This window comes from Psammomys obesus, unplaced genomic scaffold, assembly GCF_907164565.1.
Source record: "Psammomys obesus unplaced genomic scaffold, mPsaObe1.curated_primary_1811, whole genome shotgun sequence".
Taxonomy (NCBI): Eukaryota; Metazoa; Chordata; class Mammalia; order Rodentia; family Muridae; genus Psammomys; species Psammomys obesus.
Genome location: NW_026591872.1, coordinates 12998039 through 13016920, shown reverse-complemented (window position 1 = coordinate 13016920; position 18882 = coordinate 12998039). Strand labels below are relative to the sequence as shown.

The window sequence follows — 18882 nt, the reverse complement described above, 5'->3', positions numbered from 1 at the left end:
TTAACATCTCCCAATTCTCTGAATTAACCATCCCTCCATCAAAATAGAATGATGAGAACTAGAGTGGACACCTGTAAACTGCTTTCCCTTAGCCTCTTCCTGACTGTGTTAGTCTTTAGTCCTTGCTAGGGTAACCAATTTCTGTTCAGGTGATATGGAATATGGATGGAGCTTGGAATGGGGTGGTTCTTATAAAAGTAGAACTTAAAATGTTTACTGGGGTTAAGTTAACTCATGACTATTTTTAAAGCTCTAATACTGTTTTCTTTATTTTTCATATTTCTTTGTTTTGGAGATTGTTGAGAATTGAACCCAGGTCCTCATGCACGCTGCACAAGCATTCTACCACTGAGCTACACCCCATCCCCTTGATAGAAAAAGCCTGAGTTATTGCACTCCTGAGGACATTGACTTTTTGAAAGTCTAATTCTTAATGATGTGATTATAAAGTTGTGATGTGAATAAGCATCAGTGAAAACTGGTAATCAAATGAATTATTATTTTTTTTTCCTTTCAGGTGGAAACTGATCATATAGTGGCAGCTGTGGGCCTGGAGCCCAATGTTGAGTTGGCCAAGACTGGTGGATTAGAAATAGATTCAGATTTTGGTGGCTTCCGGGTAAATGCAGAGCTACAAGCACGTTCTAACGTCTGGGTGGTAAGTGTGCTACAGCATAACCTAGTATGGCTCATGGCTCCCAGCCAGTAGACATGGTGACTCACTCCTGTAAACTCAGCACTTTGGAGGCATAGGCAGGAGGACCACCATAAGTTCAAGGCCAGCCTGGGCTTCAGAATAAGATACAATCTCAAAAGGAAGGAAGAAAGGTAAGCAAGCAAGCAAACCGAGTTCATTACTAGTGTAACTAAATAGAGTCAAAGTGTCTGATGGCCAAGAAGAAACACTAGAAACTTGTGAAGTGCTTGTATTTGAAGAACACATGGCCCCACCTGCAAGCTATGGCATAGGGAGAAGAATGATGTATATGGCTATAGGGACAAAAGTCTTACAGTTTTGTAGTTGGTGGGAATGAGCACAGCTCTCCGACATATCTCCTGTTCCCATAGCTCAAAGTCCAGAGAATGGAGGGTGAAGCAGTTTCCTGGAAAGGAAAGTCATCCTTTTTTCATTTTCCTTGAGTACTATTTTCAGCTATTTTTAAAACCTGTTATGACAAAACCAAGACTTTCATATTTTGGAAATATGAAGTAACTTCCCCATTGCTAGATTGCAATGTATTGTTTGGTCATGGATTCAATAACTAAGGCCATGTGAAAGGATATTTTCTTCCTCTAAAGTCTGGGATTTTTTGTTCTTTTTTGCCTACTGTACTATGTATTCAATGTAGAAAACACAGACAAGAAGGAGAAAAGGGGTCAGTCACCTGTAGCAACCAGAAATGTTTTAGTTTATTTCCTTCCCTTTGTTTTCTTGAACATAAGGGTTTTTCCCCCCTTCGTTTTATGTGGTTGTGGTGAGCTTACTATATATAAACATTTGTAGTTTGCTATTTTCCATTTAACATTATAAAAATAAATATTTTTCTTGTTGCTTTAAACTCTGTAAACAGTTTAATGATTACATAGTATCCCATTAAATAGATTTCATAGTTTACTTTGCTGTTTTTCAGTTATTGGATTTTTAGGTTGCTTTTGGGTATTCTGAATAGCTACAAAAAAAATTAACAAGAGTTGGAGAGCTCAAATACCACATCCTGCATGAAGCTGGCCCTGTTAACCCCTAGCTGAGGGTTCTCTGAAATACTTAGCTTGTTGAATCTATACTTCTTCTAGGGCACAGTACTTGTTTACAGTGCCTTATAGTTAAGAACAAGGCTGTATCTTTCTTGTACTGGGTTCTACACTCCCCATGAAAGGCTCATGCCGCTTTTATCTCACCAACCTATATACAATAAACAAGCTTTTGTACATAATAAATAATCCGTATCCACTTATTGACTGACTACTGAATGTGAAAAAACCCAAACCCTTATCTTAGAAAAGATTTCCAGATAACAGGCAGTCACATCTGAAAACTGGTTTCCACACAGAGAAATGAGTATAGTGGTGAAGGCTTAAGATCCTGGCACTAGGGAGGTTGAGAAAGGAGAATCATTAGTTTGAGGCTTGTCTGGGCTATATAGAGAGACCCTGTCTCTGAAATAACGAAAAGAATATTTCTCAGTACTCCATTGTTAAGTAGCCTGTCTGCTGGAACAAAATGGGTAGAAAGAGGCATACATGAAAGAAAGATTTAGGATAGTTTGTGAAAGTACAGAGCAATTTCTTTAAAAACTGAATCTCACTTGTTTAGGAATGATTCTAGCTTATAGATGGAACATTTCAGGGTCCCTTCGGACCCAAAGTTTATATTCTGCCTCAACATGGTTTTTAAAAATACATTGTTTCCATAATATATTTGTTTCTAAAGGCAGGAGATGCTGCATGCTTCTATGATATAAAGTTGGGTCGAAGGCGAGTAGAACATCATGATCACGCTGTTGTGAGTGGAAGACTGGCTGGAGAAAATATGACTGGAGCTGCTAAGCCATACTGGCATCAGTCAATGTTCTGGTAATAGTTCTGTATTTTAGTGACACAACTGGTTAGAGCTCTGTATTAATGAGCTCAAAATAGAAAGATTTTTATTTGGTTTCTTTGTAGTCCATTTACCTTTCTACATAAGGAAACAAGTTTTACCTCGTGTCCATACCTTCTGCTTCTAAGAGCCATTGAATAAAAATATCCTGTTTGACATGCATTAAATGGCCAGAAATTGTACCAGTGTTTCTGGGAAAGAGTTTGAACTGTAGTAGTTTGGTACAAACCACTGCCTTAAGAATAGGCAGAAGTGTATTTTAATTATTCTTTTGCTAGTAACCCTAATGGTCCCAACATACTTGGAAAAACAGAGCCCACTCTTATGTAACCTTTAAGATCAGCAAATTGCTGGGGATGGTGGCATATGCCTTTAATCTCTACATTTGGGAAACAGGCAGATTTCTGTGAGTTCAAAGCCACCCTGATCTAAATAGCAAGTGTCAGACTATCTGGGCCTATATAATAAGACCCTATTTCAGTAATTTAAAAAATCAGCCATTGACAGGCACATAGCACAGTTGTTTGAATTTGAAAAAGTTAGAGTGGCCTGGGATCCAACACCCTCTTTTGACTTCCATGGGCAATAGGTATGCATGTGATACACAATGACGTACAGGCAAAACACCCATACACATAAGAAAACAAAAGCAAAAAAAAAAAAAAAAGCAAATAAACAAAAAACATCCTGTCCCAAAAGTAAAAAGGGAAAGAGGAAAGGTAATTTATTGATTAATTGATTAGTAGTAATTAATAGTGAACATTCTCAAGTACTTAGGGCTGACCATGTTTACTCCATTTGAATCTTGATTGATTTGAATTGAAAGGTAAAGTTAGCTGCTACTATGCCTAATTATAATCCCACCTACTAGATGAGGAGCTAAGTCAGAAGGACCTGAAGTTTGAGGCTAGGCTGGAACAATCTAGCAGGATTCTGTCTCAGATTTTAAAGCAACAGGAACAGAGTTTAGTGGTAGAGTTGATTTGCATGGACAGGGTCCTGGGTCCAATGTCCAGTCCTCTGAAAAATGGCAATGTGGGGTATGGAAATCAAAGCTTCAAGGTTTCAGAAGACTGACTTGTTGTTAGAGATATTTAGAGCTAACAAAATTAGTTTTTAGGACAGTCACACACAGTTGTATGTGTGAACAGCCAAAAAGTAACACATTTCTAGGTCAACACATACGACATAGGAAAAATGAGTTTTTAACTATTCAGTTATCAGTTTTATCAGTTAGAGCCTAGGTACTGATTCTAAGGGTTTGTCATTTAATTCTTCCCTGAAGATATGAATTTAATAATCTATTGTAGCAAAGAAAATAAAATATGTACCAGCAGAAGCAGTATCTTAGATTATGACCCAAACCATAATGATGTGTCTATCCCTTGAATGGTCTGTGAAGTGCCTGACATAGTAAGAAAGATATATGTAATAAAGGGCATCATAGTGAGGTAGCTCAGCAAGTAAAAATAACTGTTTGTTGCCAAGCTGGATGACCTTGATTTAATTTCTGGGATCCACATGGTAAAGAGAACTTACTCCCACAAATTGTCTTCTGACCTCCATGTGTACCATAGCACATGCATGTATCTATGCATGGAAACACAAGAAAAGGAAGGAAGGAAGGAAGGAAGGAAGGAAGGAAGGAAGGGAGGGAGGGAGGGAGGGAGGGAGGGAGGGAGGGAGGAAGGAAGGAAGGAAGGAAGGAAGGAAGGAAGGAAGGAAGGAAGGAAGGAAGGAAGGAAGGAAGGAAGAAGGAATTACTACGGGTGAATACTAAGTGGTAGTACTGTAAGTTAATAAAACCGTAATCATTAAATTTCAAATTTCATCAACTAGGACACATTTTAAAGCTACAAAAAGGCAGTTTTAATGTGAGTTAAAGAAAAGCAGAGAGTATGAAAAGTAGGTATGGGCCCAGTGTGGAGGCTCACGCCTTTGATCCCTGCACTCAGAAGGCAGAAGGTGTATCTCTGTGAGTTCAAGGCCAGGCTGATCTACAGAGCTAGTTCCAGGACAGACTGGGCTACAGAGTGAGATCTTGTCTTGAAAACAAACAAACAAAAAGGTGGGAACCTATCCCACCCCATATGTGGTGTGAGATTTAAAAAAAAAAAAAAAACAACAGTAAATTTCAGGAAGTTTAAATCATTTTTTATATGGATATGATGTGTGTAGTAGCTTCTTCAGGGAAAAAATTGCTGTTTGAGATAATCCTGCCTTTTCATGCCTGTCTTCAGATGTTCTGGTGACAATAAATCTGCTTGGCATTTCTCTTACTATAAATCCAAAGTTATTTGATTGCTATAAAAGTACAGTGTCATGAAGTGAAAGTGCTACCATGTCATTCCTTATGGTCCTTTGACAAATGTCCTCTTGTCTTTGCTTTCATAGGAGTGATTTGGGTCCTGATATTGGCTATGAAGCTATTGGTCTTGTGGATAGTAGTTTGCCCACTGTCGGTGTTTTTGCAAAAGCAACTGCACAAGACAACCCAAAATCTGCCACAGAGCAGTCAGGTAAGGAAACCCAACCACTTCTCTAGGAAGAATGCTGAGAATCAGTGGGTCTGAGTTCTTCTGAACAAGTTAGTTCTTTATGGGCCACGGGGAGCTGCCATTCAAAGCCTCTATATTGGCTTTAAAAGCAACCAAACCCAAAATGACCCTAAGATTTTACCTTACACTCATCAGAATGGCTAAGATCAAAAACTCAAGTGACAACACATGCTGGAGAGGATGTGGAGAAAGAGGAACTGTACTCCATTGCTGGTGGGAATGTATACTTGTACAACCACTTTAGAAATCAATCAGGCGCATTCTCAGACAAATAGGAATAGTGCTACCTCAAGACTAATCTATACCACTCCTAGGCATATACCCAAAATATGCTCAAGTATATAACAAGGACATTTTCTCAGTCATGTTCATAGCAGCTTTATTCATAATAGCCAGAAGCTGGAAACAACCCAGATGTCCCTCAACTAAGGAATGGATACAGAATTTGTGGTATATATATACAATGGAATACTACTCAGCAATTAAAAATAAAGAAATCATGAAAATTTTAGGCAAATGGTGGGAACTAGAAAAGATCATCCTGAGTGAGGTATCCCAGAAGCAGAAAGACACACATGGTATATACTCACTTATAAGTGGATATTAGACATATAATATAGGATAATCATACTAAAATCTGTACACCTAAAGAAGCTAAGCAAGAAGGAGGACCCGGAGTAAGATGCTCAGTCTTCATTCAGAAAGGCAAATGAAATGGACATCGGAAGAGGGAGAAAACAGGGAACAGGACAGGAGCCTACCACAGAGGGCCTCTGAAAGACTCCATCCAACAGGGTATCAAAACATATGCTGAGATGCATACCCAAACTTTTGGGCAGAATGCAGGGAATCTTATAAAAGTAGGGGGAGATAGAAAGACCTGGAGGGAACAGGAGCTCCACAAAGGGAGCAACAGAACCAAGAAATCTGGGCACAGGGGTCTTTTCTGAGACTGATAATCCAAATAAGGACCACACATGGAGATAACTTAGAACCCCTTCTCAGATGTAGCCCATGGCAGCTCAGTATCCAAGTGAGTTCCCTAGTAAGGGGAACAAGGACTACCTCTGACATGATTTTAGTGGCTAGCTCTTGGATCACCTCCACCTGAGCGGAGAGCAGCTTTACCAGTCCACACAGAAAGACAAAAAAGCCAGTCCTGATGAGACCTGATAGACTATGGTCAGATGGAAGGGGAGGAGACCCTCCCCTATCATTGTACCTGGGGAGGGGCATAGGAGAAGAAGAAGGAGGGAGGGTAGGATTGGGATGGGATAGGGTTGAGGGCTACAGCTGGGATACAAAGTGAATAAACTAATTTAATAAAATAAATAAATTCATCTAAAACAAAACAAAAAGAAGTAATCAAACCCAAACTTCTTAGTCTTTGGTGCTGAGATCCTGGTCAAAGCATAGATTCAGACACTGTAGTTATCCATCCTGAGCAACATTCTGCTTAATGACTCTAGTTTATTTCTTGGAAAAATCTGAGTGAGAGAGAAAACCTGAATTTTTGGTTTTCTTTATATGGCCTGTTTCATAATAATATTAAGAACCAGATGTGGGGGCTGGAGAGATGGTTCAGTGGCTAAGAGCACTATCTGCTTTTCCAAAGGACCCAGGTTCAATTCCCAGTACCCCCATGACAACTCACAACTGTCTGTAATACCAATTCCAAGGGATCTGACACATTTACACTAATGTACATAAAATAAAATTAATTATTTTTTAAAAGGAACCAAGTGTGAGATCCTCAGCTTGGGGTTGCTGCCTTCCCTGGACCCTGTTAAGTAATGAATCAAGTAGATCTGGATGCCAGGTCTGCTTCAGGTAGGCGGCACCACTCTTGGAATGTCCTGTAGGCATCTCATTCATTAGCTCCTTGGCCTTATTCTATAAACTTGGCTTATGTTATTTAACCGTCATTTATTATTATTATTATTTTGCTGGATATTTTTCATTGGCAAGTTACTTTTTAAGAAGGAGAAAGCAGGGCACTATCTATAATTTTCAAGGTCAGCATAATCTACATGAGACCCTATCTCAGAAAAGAAAGAACAACCCTGAATTCTATGATTTAACTGCAAATAATTTTCATTATTTAAATAGCTGTATGTGGCTACTGTCTACTGTTCTGAATCTCTGTCCTAGTTTGCTTTCTACTTTTGTGATAAAGACCATGAGTAAATGCCATTTGGGGAGGGACAGGTTTATTCAGCTTAAATGTCCTAATCATAGTCCATCACCAAACACAGGAACTCAAGCAGGGCAGAAACTAAAGCAGAGACCATAGATGAATGATGCTTATGGGCTTGTTCTTCATGGCTCAGTTAGCCACTTGTACAAGGAGGAACCACCAGCCTGGGGTGGTACCCCCAACACTTGCTATGGGCTGGTCCCACCCACATCAATCATTAATCAGGAAAATGCCCCACCACAGACTTGCCTGCAAACCAGTCTGATGGAGGCAGATCTTCCCAGATGACTAGCTTTTACCAAATTGGCAAAAAAAAAAAAAAAAAAACACAAAAAACAACAACAACAAAAAAAACCTAACCAGTACAATCATGAATGCTTCTGAGAGGAGAGGTTCAAACTCTTTATAGTTTGGAAATGTCTATAAGCATAAAATATAAATGAAGTAGTAAAGTATAAAAGTGTCAGGTCAGGTTCAGCAGTGCCCAGGACATAGCAAGAAAGACCTTCCCTTGGTTCTGTTAATCATAAGTGGCTAGAGAATATGCTGAGGAAATTAAAACAAATAAACAAATAGAAGTAGCTTGAAGCCAGTTTCAAAAAACAAACTTCCCAGTCTGGGGAAATAGCTCAGTTGGTAAAAATGCTTGCCTTGCAAATATGAGGAGCTGGGTTCAGTCCCCAGAAACATTTTAAAAGGTAGCCATAGTGGCACATGATTGTAATTCCAGCACTGGGGATGCAGAAACAGGTTTTCTGGGGCTTGTTGGCTGGCAGGCCTACCCTATTTGGTGAGTTCCAGGCCATTCAGAAAAGTCTGTCTTTAAAAAGAAAAACAATTCTGAGGAATGATACCCAAGGTTGTCACATGCACGTACGCATGTGTATCTACACATAAACACATTTGCTTTCTAGAATTTTCCAAACTCAAAATGACTGAACTTTGGTTTTGTATTTGTCTATGGGATTGACCATAGGAACCAGTATCCGCTCTGAAAGTGAGACAGAGTCAGAAGCCTCTGAAATTACAATTCCCTCCAGCACTCCTGCGGTCCTACAGGCCCCTGTTGAAGGGGAGGATTACGGCAAAGGTGTCATCTTCTACCTCAGGGACAAAGTCGTGGTGGGAATTGTGCTATGGAACGTCTTTAACCGAATGCCAATCGCAAGGAAGGTGGGTGCCTGTCAGAGCCCTTAGAGGAAGATGGGGGGTTTGGAAACCATTCCTGTGATTTCATCAGGTGCCCTGAGATGCATTGTCCCACAAGGTCAGATTGTACTTAAGCAAAACAAAGGCATAACCTTGGCTCAGAAACATTTCTTTTTTACTTGAGACTTGGCTGGGTGGCCTGAGAGTTGTCCATCTGCTTATTTGGGGTTAGTAGAAAGCTGTTCCCACAATCACCTCCTAGTGTGTAACTGGAGACTAGCTGGGGCAGCCCCATTGTGTGGGTCAGGGCTGGGTGCACATGGAATGAGTTAAGAACCTATTGTTACTCTATCCCTCAGATCATTAAGGACGGTGAACAGCATGAAGATCTCAATGAAGTAGCCAAACTCTTTAATATTCACGAAGATTGAAGCCCCATCATGGAATACAAGCACTTTTCTATCCCTGACAGGGGGTTGAGTGGATAAAAGAATGTTTTTTTTTTTTAAATTCAGTATACTTTCTCTCTAGTAGGAGCAAGAATTGAACAAGCCTCTGTGAATATTTTCATCTGTATAGATGCATACCACAAATTAAAATCTGATTCTTTCATAATCAGTTGTTTTATTTTAAAGGGGGTAGGTAAATGAAGGGGGAAATTTGGCCATACTAACAAGCTGATTGCAGCTACTAGCACATGTATGATTTTTCTTAGCCATGCATGAGACAATCCAAACTAAACTCATGTCAGCTCTCTGTAATCTTGTCTTGCCGTACCTCTCAGCCCATAGCAGCGTTCTTATTTTATGTGTATGGGTGTTTTGCCTGTACATATACATGTGTAGCACTTGAGTGCCTGGTGCCTGTGGAGGCCAGAAATGGGCAGTAGATCCCCTCAGAATGGAGTTACATTCTGTTGTGAGCCACCATATGGGTTCTGGGAATTGAACACTGATCTCCTACAAGAACAACTTGTGTTTTCAACACTGAGCTTTCTCTCTAGCTCCATAAGGAAAGTATTTTTCTTGAGGTAGGGTCTCACTGTAGCTCTTCTGGCCTGGAATTTTCTGGGTGGACCATGTTGGCTCCATTATCTGCTTACCTCTGTTTCCCACGTGCTGGTATTAAAGGTGTGAACTACCATGTCCAGCTTGATCCTCTACTTCTGTAAGCAAGTTCACTATTTCTATGAAGATTTTCCTGACCTTTCCAAATCTATCCCTATTAATGTCTCACTACTGACCCATGGCTTCCTGGAAGCAGGCACCATGACATTAAGGTTTGCTCTTGGTCATATCTGCAAAACCAAAAGAGCTCTGGTTTGTAATAGGTACTTAATAAATTGTCACTGAATGAGTGAGCAAATAAACATAGTAAAAACTCAACATTACATTGAACAACTAACTGCTCCAGAATTGAATTGGTTCTATAGTGGACAGAAAGTGCGTATGTACACAAACATACACACATACACATAAAATGAGACTGACATGTTTAGAAGATAGTTATATGATGGCACATGCCTATAATCCTAGCTCAGGAGGCTGAGGCAAGAGGACTGCCACAGTTTGAGGCCCATGTAGTGAGATCTTTTATTATTATTATTATTTTAAATTTTTTCACTTTACATCCCTATTGAAAACCCCTCCCTCCTCTCCTTCCAGTCCCCCCTCCCACCCTCTTCCCCTTTTTTCCCTCCCCTTCTCTTCAGAAAAGGAAAGGCCCCCACACCAACCCACCCTGGCACATCAAGTTGCATCAGGACAGAGTCCTCTTCCACTGAGACCCAACAAGGCAGCCCAGCCGGGAGGAAGGGATCCAAAAGCAGGCAAAACAGTTCATGTCAGAGACAGCCCCTGTTCTACTTGCTAGCGACCCAATGAGATCTTGTTTCCAAGAAAAAAGAAAGGTCAGGCGGTGGTGGCAAATACCTTCAATCCTGGTACTTGGGAGGCAGAGGCAGGCAGATCTCTGTGAGTTCAAGGCCAACCTGGCCTACAAATTGAGTCCAGGACAGCTAGGACACAAAGAAACCCTATCTTAACAGAAAAAAAAGTAAAAATTTAAAATCTATTTCCATCAAGAGAAAAAGTTTTTACTACTTTTTAATAGTCCTTTCTCAGCTCAATGGTGGAGCACTTGTGTAGCATGTGTATGGCCGCAGGTTCTATCATCAACACCATGGAATTGACAATGCAGATAAGAATATTTCTGTAAACAGAAAAGTACTATTTTCCTGATTTTTTAAAAATGAAAGACGTTTACAACTGTGTCCCTTCTGAATACCAAAATTGACCATGTTTTGACTGCAAGAATATCTGCGCTAGGACAGGTTCCTATTATGTGGAAACGGGTTTAGTGAACTATGATCCAATGCATGACATACCTAACTCATGGAGAAACTCTTCAGTTTCCTATGAAACAGGAATCATTATGCAGTAATATCTGCTACTTCAATAGATGGGGTAGGACATTTCAAAAATCATTTTTTATTCTCTCATATATTACATCCCAACTGCAGTTTCCCCTTCCTCCTCTCCTCCTAGTCCCTCCCTACCACCTCCCTCTCCCCAGCTCTACTCCTCCTCCCTTTCCCTTCAGAAAAGGGTAGGCCTCACAGGAATATCAACCAGCCATGGCATATCAAGCTGCAGTAGGACCAGGCACCTCCCTTCATTGCTTCCCCTCATATTAAGGCTGAACAGGCAATTCAGTAGGAGGAAAGGGGTCCCAAGAACAAGCAAAAGAATCAGAGACAGCCCCTACTCCCTTTATTAGTAGTTGCGCAAGAAAGCCAAGATACACAGCTATAACATATATGCAGATGGCCTAGGTCAATCCCATGTAGGCTTCCTGATTGTTGGTTCAGTCTTTGTGACCCCTATGGGCCTAAGTTAGTTGATTCTGTGGGTTTTCTTTTGATCTCCTTGACCCTTCTGGCTCCTACAATCCTTTCTTCCCTTCTGCAGGATTCACCGAGTTCCATTTTAAAACATCACACTATCTCAGAAGGCAGAGGCAAGCAGGTCTCAGTGATTAAGGTCATTATCTCAGAAGGCAGAGGCAAGCAGATCACAGTGATTAAGGTCAGTCTGGTCTAAATAGGAAGATGCATGCTAGCCAGGACTATGTAATGAGACCTGTCTTTTTATTTTTTTTCTTTATTACAATTTATTTACATTGTATCCCACCTGTAGCCCCCTTCCTCATCTCCTCCCAATCCTGTCCTCCCTCCCTCTTCTCCTCCCATACCCTTCCCTCAAGTCCACTGATTGGGGTGGGAGGTGTCCTCCTCCCTTTCCATCTGATCCTAGCCTATAGGTCTCAACGGGACTGGCTTTATTGTCTTCCTCTGTGGCCTGATAAGACTGGGCCCCCCTCAGGGGCAGGTGATCAAAGACCCAGCCACTGAGTTTATGTCAGAAACAGACCCTGCTCTCCTTACTAGGAAACCCACTTGGAGAGTGAGCTGCCATGGACTACATCTGAGAAGGGGTTCTAAGTTATCTCCATGCATGGTCCTTGTTTGGAGTGTAAGTCTCAGAAAAGACCCCTGTGCCCAGATATTTGGGTTCTGTTGCTCTCCTTTTGGAGCTACTGTCCTCTCCAGTTCTCACAATCTCCCCCTCCTTTCATTAGATTCCCTGAACTCTGCCCAAAGTTTGGCTATGAGTCTCAGCATCTGCTTTGCTACCCTGTTGGGTGGAGTCTTTCAGAGGCCTTCTGTGGTAGGCTCCTGTTCTATTCCTTGTTTTCTCCCTCTTCCGACGTCTATCTCATTTGCCTTTGTGAATGAGGACTGAGCATCTTACACAGAGTCCTCTTTCTTGCTTAGTTTCTTTAGGACTATAGGTTTTAGTATGTTTATCCTATATTATATGACTAATATCCACTTATAAGTGAGTATATACAGTTTGTGTCTTTCTGCTTCTGGGATACCTCACTCAGGATGATCTTGTCTAGTTCCCATCATTTGCCTGAAATTTTCACGATGTCCTTGTTTTTAATTACTGAGTAGTATTCCATTGTGTAAATGTACCACAATTTCTGTATCCATTCCTTAGTTGAGGGACATCTGGGTTGTTTCCTGCTTCTGGCTATTATGAATAAAGCTGCTATGAACATGGTTGAGCAAATGTTCTTGTATACTTGAGCATATTTTGGATATATGCCTAGGAGTGGTATAGCTGGATCTTGAGGAAGCACTATTCCTAATTCTCTGAGAAAGCACCAGATTGTTTTCCAAAGTGGTTGTAAAAGTTTACATTCCCACCAGCAATGGATGAGGGTTCCCTTTTCTCCATATCCTCTCTAGCATGTGTTGACAACTGAATTTTTTATCTTAGCCAGTCTGATGGTTATAAGGTGAAATCTCAGGGTCGTTTTGAATTGCATTTCCCTGATGACTGAGGACCTTGAGCATTTCTTTGTTTCTCTACCATTCAATATTCTTCATTGAGAATTCTCTGTTTAGCTCTGTATCCCATTTTTTATTGGATTACTTGGTTTATTGGTGTTTAACTTAAGTTTTTTTTATATATTTTTGATATTATCCCTGTGTCAGCTATAGGGTCGGTGAAGATAGTTTCCCAGTCTGTAGGCTGTTGTTTTGTTCTTATGACAGTGTCTTTTGCTTTACAGAAGAGTTTGAGTTTCATGAGGTCCCATTTATTGATTCTTGATCTTAGAGCCTGTGCTGTTGGTGTTCTGTTCAGGAAGTTGTCTCCTGTGCCAATGAGTTCTAGTTCTAGGCTCTTCCCCACTTTTTCTTCTAGCAGGTTTAGTGTACCTGGTTTTATGTTAAGGTCTTTCATCCACTTGCACTTCAGTTTTGTACAGGATAGTGAGATCTATTTGCATTTTTCTACATATAGATATCCGTTTAGACCAGCACCATTTGTTGAAGATGCTATCTTTTTTTCCATTGCATGGTTTTGGCATCTTTGTAAAAAATCAGGTGTCCATAGGTGTGTGGGTTTATTTCTGGCCCTTCTATTTGATTATATTTATCCACCAGTCTGTTTCTATGCCAGTGCCATGCAATTTTTATTACTGTTGCTCTATAATACAGCTTGAGATCAGAGATGGAGATACCTCCAGAAGATCTTTTATTGGAGAGAATTGTTTTAGCTATTTTGGATTTCTTGTTATTTCATATGAGGTTGAAAATTGTTCTTTCAAGATCTGTGTTGATATTTTGATGGGAATTATATTGAATCTGTAGATTGCTTTTGGTAAGATGGCCATTTTTACTATGTTAATTCTGCCAATCCATGAGCATGGGAGACCTTTCCATCTTCTGTTATCTTCTTCTATTTCTTTCTTCAGAGACTGGAAGTTTTTTTTTCATAAAAGTATTTGACTTGCTCGGTTAGAATCACACCAAAGTACTTTATGTCCTTTGTGGATATTGTGAAAGGTGTTGTTTCTCTAATTTCTTTCTCAACCCATTTGTCTTCTGTATCCAGGAAGGCTATTGATTTTTTTGAGTTAATTTTGTATCCAGCCACTTTGCTGAAGGTGTTTTTCAGCTGTAGGAGTTCCCTGGTAAAATTTTGGGGGTCACTCATGTATACTATCATATCATCTATAAATCATGATACTTTGACTTCTTCCTTTCCTAACTGAATCCCCTTGATCTCCTTTAATTGTCTTGTTGCTCTAGCAAGGACTTCAAGAACTATATTGAAGAGATATGGAGAGAGTGGGCAGCCTTGCCTTGTCCCTGATTTCAGTAGGAATGATTTAAGTTTCTCTCCATTTAGTTTGATGTTGGCTATAGGCTTGCTGTATATTGCCTTTACTATGTTTAGGTAAGTGCCTTGTATCCCTGATCTCTCCAGGACTTTAAACATGAATGAGTGTTGAATTATCAAATGCTTTTTCAGCATCTTAGGAGATGATCATGTGGATTTTTCTCCTTCAGTTTGTTTATATGGTGGATTACATTGATGGATTTCTATATATTGAAGCATCCCTACATATCTAGGATGAAGTCGACTTTGTCATAGTGTATGATATCTTTGATGTGTTCTTGTATTCAGTCTGCAAGCATTTTGTTGAGGATTTTTGCACCAATGTTCATAAGAGAGATTGGCCTGAAATTTTCTTTATTTGTTGGGTATTTGTGAGGTTTAGGTATCAAGGTGACTATGGCTTCATAGAATGACTTTGGTAATGTGTCTTCTGTTTATATTTTGTGGAATAGTTTGGAGAGTATTGGTGTAAATCTTTGAAGGTCCGGTAGAATTCTGCACTGAAACCATTTGACCCTGGGCTTTTTTTGGATGGGAGACTTTTGATGACAGTTTCTATTTCCTTAGGGGATATAAGACTATTTAATTTACTTACCTGGTCTTGATGCAGCTTTGGTAAATGGAGTAGATCAAGAAAACTGTCCATTTCATTTAGATTTTCAAATTTTGTGAGACCTCTCTTAATTGGATTTTTATTTGTTCTTATGAAATTTATGGTTCAATTTAATTCTCTGGCAGCTGTTGTCTTTGTGTCACTGTAATATAGTGAACTAAAAATTAAGTGACCTAGTCCATCTAATCAATGTTCATTGCCTTCTATGAGCTAAGCAGATGACATCATTGGAAAATGCATAAAATATGACCGTGGGTAGGCATGGTGGTACATGGTTTTAATGCCAGTACTCAGAGGCAGAGGCTGGTGAGTTTGAGGCTAGTTTTTCTATATATCATGTTCTAGACAAGCCAGCTGCAAAATGTACAGCTGGAGTGATTCATTAAAGTGCTTGTCACATAAGCAGTAAACCTGAGGATCTGGACCTCTAGAACCAATGTAAATTTCAGGTACCTATTTGACAATCCTATAATTTCAGTGTTCTTGAGGTGGTGGCAGAATTTCTGGAGCAAATTAGCTAGCTGATTAACTGTATCAGTGAGCTCTAGGTTTAACTGAGAGACTGTGCCCCAATGAATGAGATGGAGCTAGATTGAGGAAGACCCCTGACTTTAGTTCTGGCTCTTCATTTGCATGCTTATATACAGGTACATGCACCCACATGTGTATACTCAGGGATATGCAAATATGGATATGTACAAATACCACATATACCTAAAAATATAAAGGAGCTGTGTATAATGCTCACAACTTTACTCCCAACACTCGGGAGACAGAAGCAGTCAGTTGTCTGAGTTTGAAAACAGCCTAGTCTAAATAGAGAGTTTCAGGCCAGGGAAGGCTGCATAGTGAGGTACTGTTTCAAAAAGAAAAAAAAAAAAAAAGAATTGCCTTTTTGTCACCAACACGTCAATTCAAAAGTATCTTATAACACTCCATGGTCTCAGCTCACCCTTTTGGTCTACATCTGGTCTCATGACATCATCATCATCATCATCATCATCATCATCATCATCATCATCATGGAGACAAGACCTGGCTGGCCTGGGACTTCATGTAGATCAGGATGGCTTCAAACTGAGAGATTTGCTTCCCTTGTCTCCCAAGTTTTGGGAGTAGAGTCATGTACCCATCTCTGGCCTTTCCTATAACTTTTAATATGCACACATGTGCATACACACACATACACACATATGATTTATTATGCTGTCTAAACTTTGCTTCATTCCTTTCACATATGAAATTACATTGTTTCTTCCCTTTCACCTATCCAAATCCTGTTCATCTTTCAACCCAAATTAAACTGTGCCTTGGACTAGTATCCATGTATGACTTCCCTTATCTCTGAGTTACAATTGCAATTATTACCTTAATCTTTATTGTTCTTTTAATATTTCAAAAATTCTTCCTATACTTATTTATTGTGTGTGTATCATGTAACACCTTGTGTGTGAGGTCAGAAAACAACTTTCAGAAGTCAGTTCTCTACCGTGTGAGTCCTGGGAATCAAACTCGGTTGTCAGGCTTGACAACAAGCACTTTTGTTTCCTGAACCATCTTACCAGGTTTGTTCTTTGAATTTTTATTAGTTCTTGGTTAACTTTTTATGCATATTAAAATGGTTCAATGTAGCGTCCCCATATATGCAATGGCATACGCTGATCATATCAAAACCCCGTTCTCCACTCCCATATTTCCCAGCTTTCAGTAATCATTATTCCACTTTCAGCCAATTTTTTTCTAGCATCCTTCCATATATTAGATAGAACATAGCTAGGCATGGTGACACACACTCTTAATCCCAAAACTCAGGAAGCAGAGGCAGGTGGATCTCTGTGAGCTAGAGGCCAGCCTAGTCTACAGAGTGAGTTCCAGGATAGGCAGGGCTATACAGTGAGACCCTTTCTCAAAGAAGACAGAAACAAAAACAACAACAAAAGAACAAATTAAATTAATTGCTCTTTGAAATTTTCTTAAATTTAAAATAATTTTACAGCTGATACGTCAAACACAAAACCTGTGATGTTTTGAATTTGGATTGTGTATACATTGCATGATTTTCAAATCAGGGTAAAGATATTCTTCTCCTCAACCCCCTTGGCTAGACATGGAGCCTGTAGCTTCAGCTGCCATTGATCCATGCCCTCTACCCATAGCTACTGGTCTTTATGTCATTCTAAATGAATTGCAAGCTATACTAGAGCACAGTGTCCCCCTCCACCCCAAGATGTTGAACTCATTCCTTAACCCTGAAAACCCAAGCAGAGTGCTCAAAGAGTCCTTCCTTGGCTGATTGAATGATACTAGGTAACAGGTTTGGTTGTAAAATGAGCCTCTTATAGACTCTATGATCTCTGTAATTCAGATTGTGTAGGAAAGGATATTCAAACCCCAATCATGTCACCCACTGCCATAGGTTACCACTTACTCAGGATACATTTAAATCAGCCCAGGCCATTCTGACTTCACAGGAAAAAAAAAAGTAGTGCCAGTTGAGGTTTAGCCTCAAGCAGCAGCTCTGTCAATATCAGGGCCATACCACAATGGGGACAGGGCAGGACACACCCTAGGATGGAAAGTCAGAGCTTTGCCAGAACACCAAGCATTTGGAGCCCACCCTCTTGATTCCAACCCTGTTCTTTTTGCCATTTTTTCAAATGTTATCAGATAGTAACTTGGCACATCTTAATGCTTAGGGGTAGTTTTGCTTGGCTACCCATAAGGCATGGCACAAGATGTCCTAATATTTTACTGTCATTGTTCAAGACAGAGTTTCTCTGTGTATCCTTGGCTGTCCTGGACTTGCTCTGTAGACCAGGCTGGCCTCAGACTCACAGAGATCCGTCTGCCTCTGCTTCCCTCAGTGTTGGGATTACAGGCGTGTGCCACTGTGCCTGGCTAAGATGTCCTAGTATTTTAACACTGGCAATATGGAACTAATAGGACGTTCACTTGATTGGAAAATGGTCAGATTAAGTCTGTGTGAAGAATGAGGTTAACACATGTGGTTCATTTTCTTCTTCTTCTTATTTTGCTGTTTTTGTTCTAATCAACAAGACCTCTTTTTGGAAACAGGAGACTTACAATAGTAAAGATGTCAATGGGAACACCCAGTGATCTATTGTAGGCTCCTTCCTTGAAGGAAAACCAGAAGCTTCTCTAAAGACCCATTTATAAAAAGGAACTCTCCCCTCCCTTCCACAGCTACCTCTTCCCTTTCCCACTCCTCTCAAATTTGTTTGCTGCAGTATCCCTTCTTTTCCTCCTTCCCTGTCTCCACCCAAAACAGAGTACTGTTGCTATCCAGGAGTTTGTTGGCATTCCATCCCAACACCTCACTCTCTAAGCAGAGGGAAAGCCCTGCCTGCACCAGAGTAAGGTAGGTCTACCTTTGTCTTGGTTACTATCTTATCAGAGAATTTTTAATTAGCAATCAATCAATTAATTAATTAATTCACTTTACATCCCAATCATAGCCCCCTTCCCTCTTCTCCTCCTGGTACCTCCCTCCCTCTTCTCCCATCCCCCCTTCCCCTATTCATCAGATTAGGGGAGCTCCCACCCCCAACCCCCACTCTCCTCATCCACCCACCCCAGATCATTAAGTCTTATCAGGACTGAGGGCATCCTCTTCCCCTATGGCAGAGAATTTCTGGTGGGCATAGACACATATACAGAACACCACACAGAGATACACACAGCTCAAGCCAATAATGACGTCTTCCTTCCTGGCTGGTTCTACATAAGGGTGTGACTGGGTCATAGTACAGGGAGGGTCTAAATACTTAGATACTGGACTGCCAAACTCTGGTTGTAAACCAGAGATCATCTCAAAACAGTTTGAGAAGGTAAAGTACCCATGTCACCCGGAAGCTGGCTTGGTACTGTCGAGAAAGCCTTGTTATGGCTAGCAACTGAGCTGGCACTCATAGGTATAAGTATTATTTTTCAACATAAAGTCACAGGACATTGGCATCACACAAGGCTCTGTCTGACCATGATGAATCTAG

The 18882-nt window shown here is 40.3% G+C and overlaps 1 protein-coding gene across 2 annotated transcripts in view; it reads left to right on the top strand.

The window, feature by feature from the left end:
* Aifm1 (apoptosis inducing factor mitochondria associated 1) overlaps positions 1-9118 on the top strand; it is a 38611-nt gene extending 29493 nt beyond the window's left edge. For both annotated transcript variants that reach the window (XM_055612180.1, XM_055612178.1), the window contains exons 12-16: positions 518-658; positions 2432-2574; positions 4994-5118; positions 8331-8527; positions 8863-9118. In XM_055612180.1, coding sequence (XP_055468155.1) covers positions 518-658; positions 2432-2574; positions 4994-5118; positions 8331-8527; positions 8863-8934 — 678 coding nt within the window. In that variant the 3' untranslated portion in view covers positions 8935-9118. The remainder of the gene's footprint in view (positions 1-517; positions 659-2431; positions 2575-4993; positions 5119-8330; positions 8528-8862) is intronic.
* Positions 9119-18882: the final 9764 nt, after the last annotated feature.